General features: G+C 36.8%; 1 protein-coding gene across 1 annotated transcript; it reads left to right on the forward strand.

The window, feature by feature from the left end:
* The first annotated feature begins 9,471 nt into the window (after positions 1-9,471).
* On the forward strand, positions 9,472-13,928 carry LOC309827459 (WASH complex subunit 5-like). Its single transcript, XM_082662111.1, is given in 2 exon segments — positions 9,472-12,727; positions 12,730-13,928. Coding segments are annotated over 2 exon segments (3,477 nt in total). The 5' UTR covers positions 9,472-10,104; the 3' UTR covers positions 13,584-13,928.
* The last annotated feature ends 205 nt before the right edge of the window (positions 13,929-14,133 follow it).

The following is a 14,133-nucleotide window of genomic DNA, read 5'->3' on the forward strand; positions in this document are numbered from 1 at the left end:
GGTTAAGAATATGTCTGTGCTTTGAAAATACAAGGTAAATAGGATAAAGTGCAGCTCTCAAAAAGTCTTCAGTGTGGTGTGACAAATGACACACAGATTTTTGAAATATTATATGGTAACATAAAAAAGCTATGCATGAAGTACTGAGAAGTGTAAGGTAATATTGTTTTAAAGGATGCACACAAATAAATGAAGAGTAGATATTCCATGCAAAGCAAAAATAATGCTACAGAAGTGAGAAATGTAATGCTACGTACAAAAAATATGTTGTCCAGTTTGTCCAGAATATGGAATATATTTTGGCATATAAATTGGAAGTTGTGGTCAGGTAAGTATTCAAGAAAGACTTTGTAAACTGTGCTAATAAGTTGCTTATTTCCTGAGTTCATTAGTGATCTTTTCACATTTTGCTTTATATCTAAGATCATATTAATGACAGATATGAGGTAATCAAGATTCATAGCTGTTAAAAGGCTACCGTCATAGTCAATGCAAAATATTGTAAATATTTAAATCAAATGATAGTGGGAGCAGGGAAGAGAAGAGCAACATCTACTTAGGAAATAAAATTAATCACCAATCAAAATCTTAACAATGAATTGACCCCATGATAATCAGCAAGAGACTACCAAAATGTAATGGATATGTAACTATTCACATAGAAGAGATTTAACAATAAAACTGGACAATTAAGAAACAATAGTTTAAGAGAATATTATGAAAAATCAGTCAACTATACACACCAACTATCTGTCTCGCCTATGATACTGGAATTATAAATGTGCATTTAAGTGAAAGAACAATATTTTAAAACTGAAATTTAGACACGGAGTAAAGAAAAGAAAACCTCTGCATATCACAATATTAAATACCAAATAAATATAAGTTTAGAATAAATATCTCTCAGATTATCCACTAACACAGCACAGTTTCCAATTAAGATGTTACCATGCTGAAAGCATAGGAAAAAAAATATTCATTTCCATCTTCCTGATTACTAACATTAATGAGGTATTAGTTTGGTTGTTTTTATTACTGTAAATGGTAAAGATGGCTAAAATGAACAGACAGGGCAAGCAGAATGCAACAGAAGCATATTCAAGTCTGAAAAAATGTAATTGGATTTATTCCAAGTTGTATTCCTAGAAAAAAATTATTATTCATTCATTCCTCAATGTGATAAAGTCTATCTATGAAGTCCCACAATTACATCATACTAATGGTGAAAGGCTGAATGCTTTCCTCTATTATAGGAACAAGGCAAGGATGTCCAGTCTCACCATTTCTATTTAGCATGATGCTGGAGGCCCTAGCCAGTGCAAAAAGGAATGAGAAATAAATAAAAGGCATACAGAGTGGAGAAAAAAATAAAACTATAGACAACATGATTTTTTGCATAGGAAATCTCAAATAATATACAAAAAAGATTTTAAAATTGATAAATGAGCTTAATAAGATTTCAGGATATAAGTATATAAGGTAAACTTATGTTTCTACAGTAAAAAAAAATATTTTGTACTTTAAGTAAAAAAATGACTTTACATACAATAAAATCATTAAATATATTTTTTACAAAATATGTGTCGTATTTAGATTCCAACACTACAAAACACTGATGATAGTAAAACAAACCTTAATAAATATATCTATAAATATACATTGTTCCTGGATTGGAAAATTCAATATTGTTAAGATATCAGTTCTCCCCTAAAATGATTTATAGATTTAACATAATATCTACCAAAATATCAGCAGGATTTTTTATAAAAATCTACAGACTTATTCTAAAATGTATACAGGAAGGCCAAGGAACAAGAATAACCAAAACAGTTTTGAAAAAAACAAAAGGCAGGAGGACTTACACCACCTAATTTCAAGACTTACTATAAAGCTACAGTCATCACAACAAAGTGGTATCAGTGAAAAAATAGACAGATAAAAGGAGAATAGAATAAAAGGAATGGAAAAAATAAATGGAACAGAAGTCAACCCACACATGGTCAATTTATGTTCAGTAAGAGATATGAAAGCAATTCAATAGAGAATAATTTTTTTGACAAATGGTACTGGGACAACTGGATATACATATGAAAAAAGTAAACCTCAACTCATACACCACAATCTCTATAAAAACTAAGTCAAAATGGATCACAGACCTACAAGTAAAATAAAATACTACTAGAAGAAGACATGAAATCTTTGTGATCTTGAATTAGACCAAGCTTTCTTAGGTATGACACTAAAAGCACAACTTGTAAAATAATAAAATGATAAACTGGATTTCATCAAAATTAAGAACAACTACATTTTAAAAGGCACTGCCAAAAAAAATGGAAGGAAAAGCCAGATACTGGGAGAAAATATTTACAAGTTATATATCTGATAAAGAACTCACATTCAAAATATGAAAATCACTCACAAAATTGAAGAAAAAGAAGATAACCAAAAAACTGGCAAAAATTTTAACAAATACTCCACAAAGGAAGACTTAGGGATGGCAGATAAACACATGAGAAGAAAGGAAATGCAAATTAAAATCACAATGAGATTCCAGCACACATTTACTACAATGCTTTAGAAAAGAGAAACAAAAGAAAAGGCTTGACTAACTTTTAATATAGTGCTATTAGGAATGCAAAATAGTGCTGTTACTTTGGAAAACAGTTTGGCAGTTTCTTATAAAGGTTAACATACAGTTAGCATATGATTTAGGAATCACAGTCCTACTTATTTGAAATGAAATTGAAATGAAAACTTATGTTCACACAAACACCTGTAGGTGAATTCTTATAACAGTTTTATTCATAATTGCCCATTTCTGGAAATAACAAGAACGTCCCTCAACTTGGAAATGTATAAACAAACTCAAGTACTCCCATACAAGAGAATACTACTCATCAATAAAAATGGAATGACCTATTGACACATGCAACAACTAGAATAGATTTCAAATGCATTTTACTATATGAAAGAAACTAGGCTCAAAGGTGCATTATTTCATTTATATAACACTCTTGTAAGGAAAAAAACTACAGGGATAAAAAAGAAAAACAAGAAAAGACCAGTGGTTGCCAGGGGTAGAAATGGAGCAAGGTATTGACTTATAAAGGACACAGGAGAATTTTTTGCTGATGAAGGAATTGTTATATAACTGATTGTAGTAGTGGATACACAATTTATTAGTCTTGGCTCACCAGACTACACAATAAACAAGTTATACTTTACTATATGAAAATTACATTTTAATAAAAGGATAGGAGAAACAAATTTCAAGGTGAAAAAGATTGATAATAAAAAGAAAACTACTAAAACACTAATCAATAAAACTGCTGAATTGACTTTAAATCTAGATTAAAGAAAAATAAAATAAAATAAAATCCCAATTCAAGAATAATTTTGTGAAAGGAGAAAGCTCAGAGCTGAGACCAGTCAGTGCAGGTTCAAGGAGCAATTTGGTGAGCATATGAGGCAGTTTAACAGGTGGCTTGTAGGGATAGTTCAGACCCTTACACCATGATCAGGCAGTATATTTGGGTGTGTATCAGCTCCAAGGAAGGGCCTCTAGTTTTTAATTTGCCAATTCAGAGGAGCAATATCTTTTTCTAATTTATTCTTTGGAGGGAAGGCTAGCAATCAGGAGTTTGTGATGCCCCTTCTGATTTCAACCACAGAAACTTCAGAAGGGCTAAAACTGAAAGCTTTTACTTATATTGTGGAACCCTAATTGAGGCCATGTCTCAGGTCTCTGATATGTCCTAACTATAAGTAACTCAAAAGTAGTTATTTCAATCCTGGGAAACGTGAGCTGCTAGATTGGGAATACTTGGTATCTTTGTATATGATTTCCCTCACCTTTTAATGCACCAACATTCAAATTATAGAGGTCCCAGGAGAAAAAAAAAAGGTTTGAAGATATTATAGTCGAAAACTTCCCTAACATGGGAAAGGATATAGTCAATCAGGTCCAGGAAGCACAGAGTCCCATACAGGATAAACCAAAAGAGAAACACGCTGAGACACATATTAATGAAACTATCAAAAATTAAATACAAAGGAAAAAATATTAAATGCAGCAAAGGAAAAGCAACAAATAACACACAAGGGAACCCCCATAAGGTTAACAGCTGATCTTTCAGCAGAAATTCTGCAAGCCACAAGGGAGTGGCAGGACATATTTATTTAAAGTGATGAAAGGGAAGAACCTACAACCAAGATTACTCTACCCAGCAAGGATCTCATTCAGATATGACAGAGAAATCAAAAGCTTTACAGACAAGCAAAAGCTATGAGAAGTCAGCACCACCAAACCAGCTTTACCACAAATGCTAAAGGAACTTTTCTAAGCAGGAAACAAAAGAGAAGGAAAAGACCAAAAAAAACAAACCGAAATCAATTAAGAAAATGGTAATAGGAACATACATATCAATAATCGCCTTGAATGTAAATGAATTAAATGCTCCAACCAAAAGACACAGACTGGCTGAAGGGACACAAAAACAAGACCCTTATATATGCTGTCTACAAGAAACCCACTTCAGACCTAGTGACACATACAGACTGAAAGTGAGGGGCTGGAAAAAGATATTCTATGCAAATGGAAATCACAAGAAAGCTGGAGTACCCATACTCACATCAGATAAAATAGACTTTAAAATAAAGACGGTTACAAGATATAAAGAAGGACACTACATAATGATCAAGGGATCAATCCAAGAAGAAAACATAACAATTATAAATATTTATGCACCCAACGTAGGAGCACCTCAATACATAAGGCAAATGCTAACTGCCATAAAAGGAGAAATCGACAGTAACACAATAATAGTGGGGGAATTTAACATCCCACTTACACCAATAGACAGATCATCCAGACAGAAAATAAATAAGGAAACACAAGCTTTAAATGACACAATAGACCAGATAGACTTAATTGATATTTTTAGGAGATTCCACCCCAAAGTGGAAAAATACACTTTCCTCTCAAGTGCACAGAATGTTCTCCAGAACAGATCACATCTTGGGTCAAAAATCAAACCTTGGAAAATTTAAGAAAATTGAAATCATATCAAGCATGTTTTCTGATCACAACACTATGAGATTAGAAATCAATTACAGAAAAAAAAACCTGTAAAAAACACAAATACATGGAGGCTAAACAGTGTGCTGCTAAATAACCAAGAGATCACTGAAGAAATCAAAGAAGAAATCAAAAAATACACAGAAACAAATGACAATGAAAACACGACGATCCAAAACCCACGGGATGCAGCAAAAGTAGCTCTAAGAGGGAAGTTCATAGCAATTCAAGTTCATCACAAGAAACAAGAAAAATCTCAAATAAAAAAATCTACCCTTAATCTAAAGCAACTAGAAAAAGAAGAACAAAGAAAACCCAAAGTTAGTAGAAGGAAAGAAGTGATAAAGATCACAGCATAAATAAATGAAATAGAAACGAAGAAAACAATAGCAAAGATCAATAAAATTAAAGTTGGTTCTTTGAGAAGATAAACAAAATTTATAAATCTTTAGCAAGACTCAAAAAGCAAAATGAGGAAGAGGACTCAAATTGATAAAATTAGAAATGAAAAAGGAGAGATTACAACTGACACCACAGAAATACAGAAGATCATAAGAGACTACTACAAGCAACTCTATGCCAATAAAACGGACAACCTGAAAGAAATGGACAACTTCTTGGAAAGGTACTACTTTCAAAGATTAAACCAGGAAAAATCAGAAAATATAAACAGGTAATGAAATTGAAACTGTAATTAAAAAGATTCCAACAAACAATAGTCCAGGACCAGATGGCTTCATAGGGAAATTCTAGGAAACATTTAGAGAATACTTAACAACTACACTTCTCAAACTATTCCAAAAAACTGTGGAGGGAGGAGCAGCCCAAACTCATTCTACAAGGCCACCATCACCCTGATACCAAAACCAGAACAAAGATATCACAAAAAAGAAAATTATAGACCAATATAATTGATGAACATAGATGCAAAAATCCTCAATAAATACTAGCAAACAGAAACCAACAACACATTAAAAAGATCATACATCATGAGCAAGTGGGATTTATCCCAGGGATGCAAGGATTCTTCAATATACACAAAGCAGTCAATGTGATATACCATATTAACAAACTGAAGGAGTAAAACCATATGATCATCTCAATAGATGCAGAGAAAGCTTTTGAAAAAATTCAGCACCCATTTATGATAAAAACTCTCCAGAAAGTGGACATGACGGGAACCTACCTCAACATAATAAAAGCCATGTACAACAAACCCACAGCAAATATCATTCTCAATGGTGAAAAACTGAAAGCATTTCCCCTAAGATCAGGAACAAGACAAGGATGTCCATTCTTGTCACTATTATTCAGCATAGTATTTGAAGTCCTAGAAACAACAATCAGAGAAGAAAAAGAAATAAAAGGAATCCAAATTGGAGAAGAAGAAGTAAAATGGTCACTGTTTGCCAGTGACATGATACTATACTCAGGAAATCCTAAAGATGCCACCAGAAAACTACTAGAACTAACCATTGAATTTGGCAAGGTTGCAGGATACAAAATTAATGTACAGAAACCTCTTGCATTCCTATACACTTACAATGAAAGATCAGAAAGAGAAATTAAGGAAACAATCCCATTTACCATCACAACAAAAAGAATAAAATACCTAGGAATAAACCTACCTAAGGAGGCAAAAGACCTATACTCAGAAAACTATAAAACACTGATGAAAGAAATCAAAGATAACAAACAGATGGAGAGGTATACCATGCTCCTGGATTGGAAGATTCAATATTGTGAAAATGATTATACTACCCAAAGCTATCTACAGATTCAATGCAATCCCTATCAAACTACCAATAGCATTTTTCACAGAACTAGAACAAGAAATGTTACAATTTGTATGGAAACACAAAAGACCCTGAAGAGCCAAAGCAATCTTGAGGGAAAAAAAATGGAGCTGGAGGAATCAGTCTCCCTGACTTCAGACTATACTACAAAGCTATAGTAATCAAGACAGTATGGTACTGGCACAAAAACAGAAATATAGATCAAAGGAATAGGATAGAAAGCCCAGAGATAAACCCACACACATATGGTCACCTTATCTTTGATAAAGGAGTCAAGAATATAGAATGGAGAAAAGACAGCTTCTTCAATAAGTGGTGCTGGGAAAACTGGACAGCTACATGTAAAAGAATGAAATTAGAACACTTCCTAACACCATACACAAAAATAAACTCAAAATGGTTTAAAGAACTAAATGTAAGGCCAGACACTATAAAACCCTTAGAGGAAAACATAGGCAGAACACCCTATGACATTAATCACAGCAAGATCCTTCTTGACCCACCTCCTAGAGAAAGGGAAATAAAAACACAAATAAACAAATGGGACCTAATGAAACTTAAAAACTTTTGCACAGCAAAGGAAACCATAAACAAGACCAAAAGACAACCCTCAGAATGGGAGAAAATATTTTCAAATGAAGCAACTGACAAAGGATTAATCTCCAAAATATACAAGCAGCTCATACAGCTCAATATCACAAAAACAAACAACCCAATGCAAAAATAGATGGAAGACCTAAACAGACATTTCTCTAAAGACATACAGATGGCCAACGAATACGTGAAAAGATGCTCAACATCACTAATCATTAAAGAAATGCAAATCAAAATCACAATGAGGTATCACCTCACACCGTCAGAATGGCCATCATCAAAAAATCTACAAACAATAAATGCTGGAGAGGGTGTGGAGAAAAGAGAACCCTCTTGCACTGTTGGTGGGAATGTAAATTGATACAGCCACTATGGAGAACAGTATGGAAGTTCCTTACAAAACTAAAAATAGAACTGCCATATGACCCAGCAAACTCATTATTGTGCATATACCCTGAGGAAACCATAATTCAAAAGAGACATGTACCCCAATGTTCAGTGAAGCACTATTTACAATAGCCAGGACATGGAAGCAACCTAAATGTCCATTGACAGATGAATGGATAAAGGAGATGTGGCACATATATATAATGGAATATTACTCAGCCACTAAAAAGGAACAAATTGAATTATCTGTAGTGAGGTGGATGGACCTAGAATCTGTCACAAAGAGTGAAGTAAGTCAGAAAGAGAAAAACAAATACTGCATGCTAACACATACACATGGAATTTTAAAAAGCGGTACATATATATGGAATTTTAAAAAGCAGGGCAGGAATAAAGACACAGACTTAGAGAATGGACTTGAGGGCACGGGGAGGGGGAAGGGGAAGCTGGGATGAAGTGAGAGAGTAGCACTGACATATGTACACTACCAAATGTAAAATGGATGGCTAGTGGTAAGCTGCTGTGCATAGCACGAGAACAGCTTGATGCTTTGTGACAACCTAGAGGGGTGGGATATGGAGCGTGGGAGGGAGGTTCAAGAGGCAGGGGATATGGGGATATATGTATACATACAGCTGATTCAGTTTGTTGTACAGCAGAAACTAACACAACATTGTAAAGCTTTTATACGCCAATAAAGACGTAAAAAAAATAAATTGCCATTATTAATTCACTATAAAATATAAAGTTGCAATTTAAACCTGTGTTGGCAGCATCAGTATGGTTCATTTAATTAGTACCTATGTGGTAGGCATATTAGCATGTGGCTCTAATAAAATTATAGCAAATGATATTCATAGGCTCATGTAGTGTCAGTGATGGAAGAAACCTCCCTCTAAACCACTTACTTTGTAAATGAGGCAATGTGCATCCAAGAAGGCTCTGAGCGGTAAAGTGGGTTTTCTAAGGCCAAACAGCTAATTAGAAATAAAACTGAGTCTAAAACCAAAGTCTCCTAAGCATTAAAAGTGATTTTTTTCCCACTATTTATATTAAAATTTCTCAGTTTTTTGTTTCTTTTTTATTCACTTTTTTATATTCAGCAAAACAATATATTAGATTGTGCCAGTTATCAATAGGGAGAAATACTACTCATTATAAAATCAATAGTCCACCATAACCACTATTAATATTTTGGCATACTCCTTTCTATTTGTGTGCAATTTTGTATGATAACACATACACTTTTATACCCTGCTTGTTTTCACTTAACATGAAGTCAACATGTCAGATACATTTTTCCAGGCAGCTCTGCCTACTTGGTCATTACACTCCAAATGGCTGTGCAGAATTTCTTCCAGTGGATGCATTATAATTTATTGAGCTCTTTTCCTATTGTCAGAAATTTAGGATATTTAGCGCTTCAGTTGAAAATTATCACCGTACTATATTCAAAATCCAACAACATCTTCACTCTGTTTTCTTTTTCAAAGAAAAAAATAGTTGACTAGAAAAATTTAAACATAGACGTCAGGTGAGATAATTTAAGGTCTAAGTAATAAAATAATAAATCACACCCTTTTGTCATGTGACGGCTGAGGGAGCCCCGGGCGGAAGCCGGGATCTGGCCGGCTGTGGATAAGGGCTGGGGGTAGAAGGGAACCCCTGCGGAGACGGAGGGGTGGTGGCCGGGGCGCTGACTCCGCGTGCGACCGCCGGCCCTGCGCGTGCGCCCTGGCGCGGCCCGCGTGACAGGAAGTGATGTTCAGCTGCTTAGTCTGCATCTGAGCCTTCCAAGTTTCCGGGAGCAGTGTTCTGTGGACGTCGTCATTTCTCCATTTACTCTCCAGAAACCTGAGTGGTTGGTGGAAACTTCTACGGTCTGACGGACCCGGGTTTGAATTCCAGTTCTACCACGGGCTGCCTGTTACCTCATGGTCTCAAGGTGGCTACTGCAGCTTCAGGCATCAAATATTCATTGGACCACACTCAAAGGCAAGAAGAAGGGGGATAGCCGGAGCAACAAGAGAAATTTCTCTTGACATGCCTCTCTCCTTGTAGCTGGAGAAAAAAAAACATTTCCTAAAAGTTCTGCCATAGACTTCTTCTATCTCATCGGTCACAAGTCCTTTAATGGAGCGGCCAGTATATCTGCAGACCTGGTTTCATCTGATGATTTACAGACCCCAGCTCTGAAGCCAGTTACACATTTTCCTGTGGCCGGGCACAGAGTAGTTGATTATCCTCACGATGTTGGACTTTTTGGCTGAGAATAACCTCTGTGGCCAAGCAATCCTAAGAATTGTTTCCTGTGGCAATGCCATCATTGCTGAACTTCTGAGGCTCTCTGAGTTTATTCCTGCTGTATTCAGGTTAAAAGACCGAGCTGATCAACAGAAATACGGAGATATCATATTTGATTTCAGCTATTTTAAGGGTCCAGAATTATGGGAAAGCAAACTGGAAGCTAAGCCAGAGCTACAGGATTTAGATGAAGAGTTTCGGGAAAACAACACAGAAATTGTGACCAGATTTTATTTAGCATTTCAAAGTGTGCATAAATATATTGTAGACTTAAACAGATATCTAGATGATCTCAATGAAGGTGTTTATATTCAGCAAACCTTAGAAACGGTGCTTCTCAATGAAGATGGAAAACAACTTCTATGTGAAGCACTGTACTTATATGGAGTTATGCTCCTGGTCATCGACCAAAAGATTGAAGGAGAAATCAGAGAGAGAATGCTCGTTTCTTACTATCGATACAGTGCTGCTCGATCTTCTGCTGATTCGAATATGGATGATATTTGTAAGCTGCTTCGAAGTACAGGTTATTCCAGCCAACCAGGAGCCAAAAGACCACCCAACTATCCTGAGAGTTACTTCCAGAGGGTGCCTATCAACGAGACCTTCATCAGCATGGTCATCGGTCGGCTAAGATCTGATGATATTTACAACCAGGTCTCAGCATATCCATTGCCAGAACATCGGAGCACAGCTCTGGCAAATCAGGCCGCCATGTTGTATGTAATTCTCTACTTTGAGCCTTCCATTCTTCATACCCATCAAGCAAAAATGCGAGAGATAGTGGATAAATACTTTCCAGATAATTGGGTAATTAGTATTTACATGGGGATCACAGTTAATCTAGCAGATGCTTGGGAACCCTACAAAGCTGCAAAAACTGCTTTAAACAATACCCTGGACCTTTCAAACGTCAGAGAACAGGCAAGCAGATACGCTACTGTCAGCGAAAGGGCGCACGTACAAGCGCAGCAGTTCCTGAAAGAAGGTTGTTTGAGGGAGGATCTGGTTCTGGATAACATCCCGAGGCTTCTGAACTGCCTGAGAGACTGCAATGTCACCATTCGATGGCTGATGCTTCATACCGCAGACTCAGCCTGTGACCCAAACAACAAACGCCTTCGTCAAATCAAGGACCAGATTCTAACAGACTCTAGGTACAATCCCAAGATCCTCTTTCAATTGCTGTTGGATACTGCACAATTTGAGTTTATACTCAAAGAGATGTTCAAGCAAATGCTTTCAGAAAAGCAGGCCAAATGGGAACATTACAAGAAGGAGGGCTCAGAGCGGATGACGGAGCTTGCTGATGTCTTTTCAGGAGTGAAACCCCTAACCAGAGTGGAGAAAAATGAAAATCTTCAAGCTTGGTTCAGAGAGATCTCAAAACAAATATTGTCTTTAAATTATGATGATTCTACTGCTGCGGGCAGAAAAACTGTGCAACTAATACAGGCTTTGGAAGAGGTTCAAGAATTTCACCAGTTGGAATCAAATCTGCAAGTGTGTCAATTTCTTGCTGATACTCGCAAGTTTCTCCACCAAATGATCCGAACCATTAACATTAAAGAGGAGGTCCTGATCACAATGCAGATCGTTGGGGACCTTTCTTTTGCTTGGCAGTTAATTGACAGTTTCACATCTATCATGCAAGAGAGCATAAGGGTAAACCCATCCATGGTCACTAAACTCAGAGCTACATTCCTAAAGCTTGCCTCTGCCCTTGACCTGCCCCTTCTTCGTATTAATCAAGCAAATAGCCCTGACCTTCTCAGTGTATCTCAATATTATTCTGGCGAATTGGTGTCCTATGTGAGAAAGGTTTTGCAAATCATTCCGGAAAGCATGTTTACTTCCCTTCTAAAGATCATAAAGCTTCAGACCCACGATATCATTGAAGTGCCGACCCGGCTGGACAAGGACAAGCTGAGGGACTATGCCCAGCTTGGCCCACGATATGAGGTTGCCAAGCTTACTCATGCTATTTCCATTTTTACTGAAGGCATCTTAATGATGAAAACAACTTTGGTCGGCATCATCAAGGTGGACCCAAAACAACTGCTGGAGGATGGAATAAGGAAGGAGCTGGTTAAGCGTGTGGCTTTTGCTCTTCATAGGGGATTGATCTTCAACCCTCGAGCCAAGCCAAGTGAATTGATGCCAAAGCTGAAAGAGCTGGGAGCTACCATGGATGGGTTCCATCGTTCTTTTGAATACATTCAGGACTATGTCAACATTTACGGTCTGAAGATTTGGCAGGAAGAAGTATCTCGTATTATAAATTACAATGTGGAACAAGAGTGTAATAACTTCCTAAGAACAAAGATTCAAGACTGGCAAAGTATGTACCAGTCCACACATATTCCAATACCAAAGTTTACCCCTGTGGATGAGTCCGTAACATTTATTGGTAGACTCTGCAGAGAAATCTTGCGGATCACGGACCCAAAAATGACATGCCACATTGACCAGCTGAACACTTGGTATGATATGAAAACCCATCAAGAGGTGACCAGCAGCCGCCTCTTCTCAGAGATCCAGAACACCTTGGGGACTTTCGGTCTGAATGGGTTGACAGGCTTCTGTGCTTTATGATTGTCAAAGAGTTACAGAATTTCCTCAGCATGTTTCAGAAAATTATCTTGCGAGACAGAACTGTGCAGGATACTTTAAAAACCCTCATGAATGCCATCAGCCCCCTAAAAAGCATTGTAGCAAATTCGAATAAAATTTATTTTTCTGCCATTGCCAAAACACAGAAGATATGGACCGCTTATCTGGAAGCTATCATGAAGGTTGGGCAGATGCAGATTCTGAGACAACAGATTGCCAATGAATTAAATTATTCTTGTCGGTTTGACTCCAAACATCTGGCAGCTGCTTTGGAGAATCTCAATAAGGCTCTCCTAGCAGATATCGAAGCCCACTACCAGGACCCTTCACTTCCTTACCCCAAAGAAGATAACACACTCTTATATGAAATCACAGCCTACCTGGAGGCAGCTGGCATCCACAACCCACTGAACAAGATATACATAACAACAAAGCGCTTACCCTACTTCCCGGTTGTCAACTTTCTATTTTTGATCGCCCAGTTGCCAAAACTTCAGTACAGCAAAAACCTAGGCATGGTCTGCCGAAAACCTGCCGACCCTGTGGATTGGCCGCCACTCGTGCTGGGACTGCTCACCCTGCTGAAGCAGTTTCATTCCCGGTACACAGAACAGTTCCTGGCATTGATCGGCCAGTTTATCCGCTCCACAGTGGAGCAGTGTACAAGCCAGAAGATACCAGAAATGCCTGCAGATGTTGTGGGTGCCCTTCTGTTTCTGGAGGATTATGTTCGGTACACAAAGCTACCCAGGAGGGTTGCTGAAGCACACGTGCCTAATTTCATTTTTGATGAGTTCAGAACAGTCCTGTGACGTTTTTTGACTTCTGCGTCTTCAGTGGAAGGATTATCCTTAAATCTTCCCACCGTCACTAAAATGAACTTGGAAATGAAAAGAAACCCAACTGCTCAAAGAACTGCATTTTTTCCCTTTATTGTGGGAAACGTCAGACGTTCTGAGTAAGATGTATTTCACGGAACTAATTAATTAATATTGTTTAAATCATGGTATTATATACAATTTATATCATGTAGAAGCAGAACACATTTTGTACTGCCTCTTATAAATGCTGAGTGTAATTGTTGTGTATAAATCCATTTAGTTTTATGTTCTAGAGAACTATTTGTGCAACTCCAGATTTTCAGTAAAATAGTACTGCCAGTACCCAAAAAAAAAAAAAAATAATAATAATAATAATAAATCACAGAAAACAATTCAAAGTGATTGAAGGATGACTCAAGAAAGTTACGGACTCAAAAAAGACCTTCGGATTTCTTTGCACTTTAAAAACTGATCCCTAGCTCATTATTCTGTATTTGTTTCTCTTTGCCTTCTACATAACTAACTGAAATTCAAATTTTAG

The sequence above is a fragment of the Grampus griseus genome (assembly GCF_964374135.1).
Source record: "Grampus griseus genome assembly, chromosome: 9".
Classification (NCBI taxonomy): domain Eukaryota; kingdom Metazoa; phylum Chordata; class Mammalia; order Artiodactyla; family Delphinidae; genus Grampus; species Grampus griseus.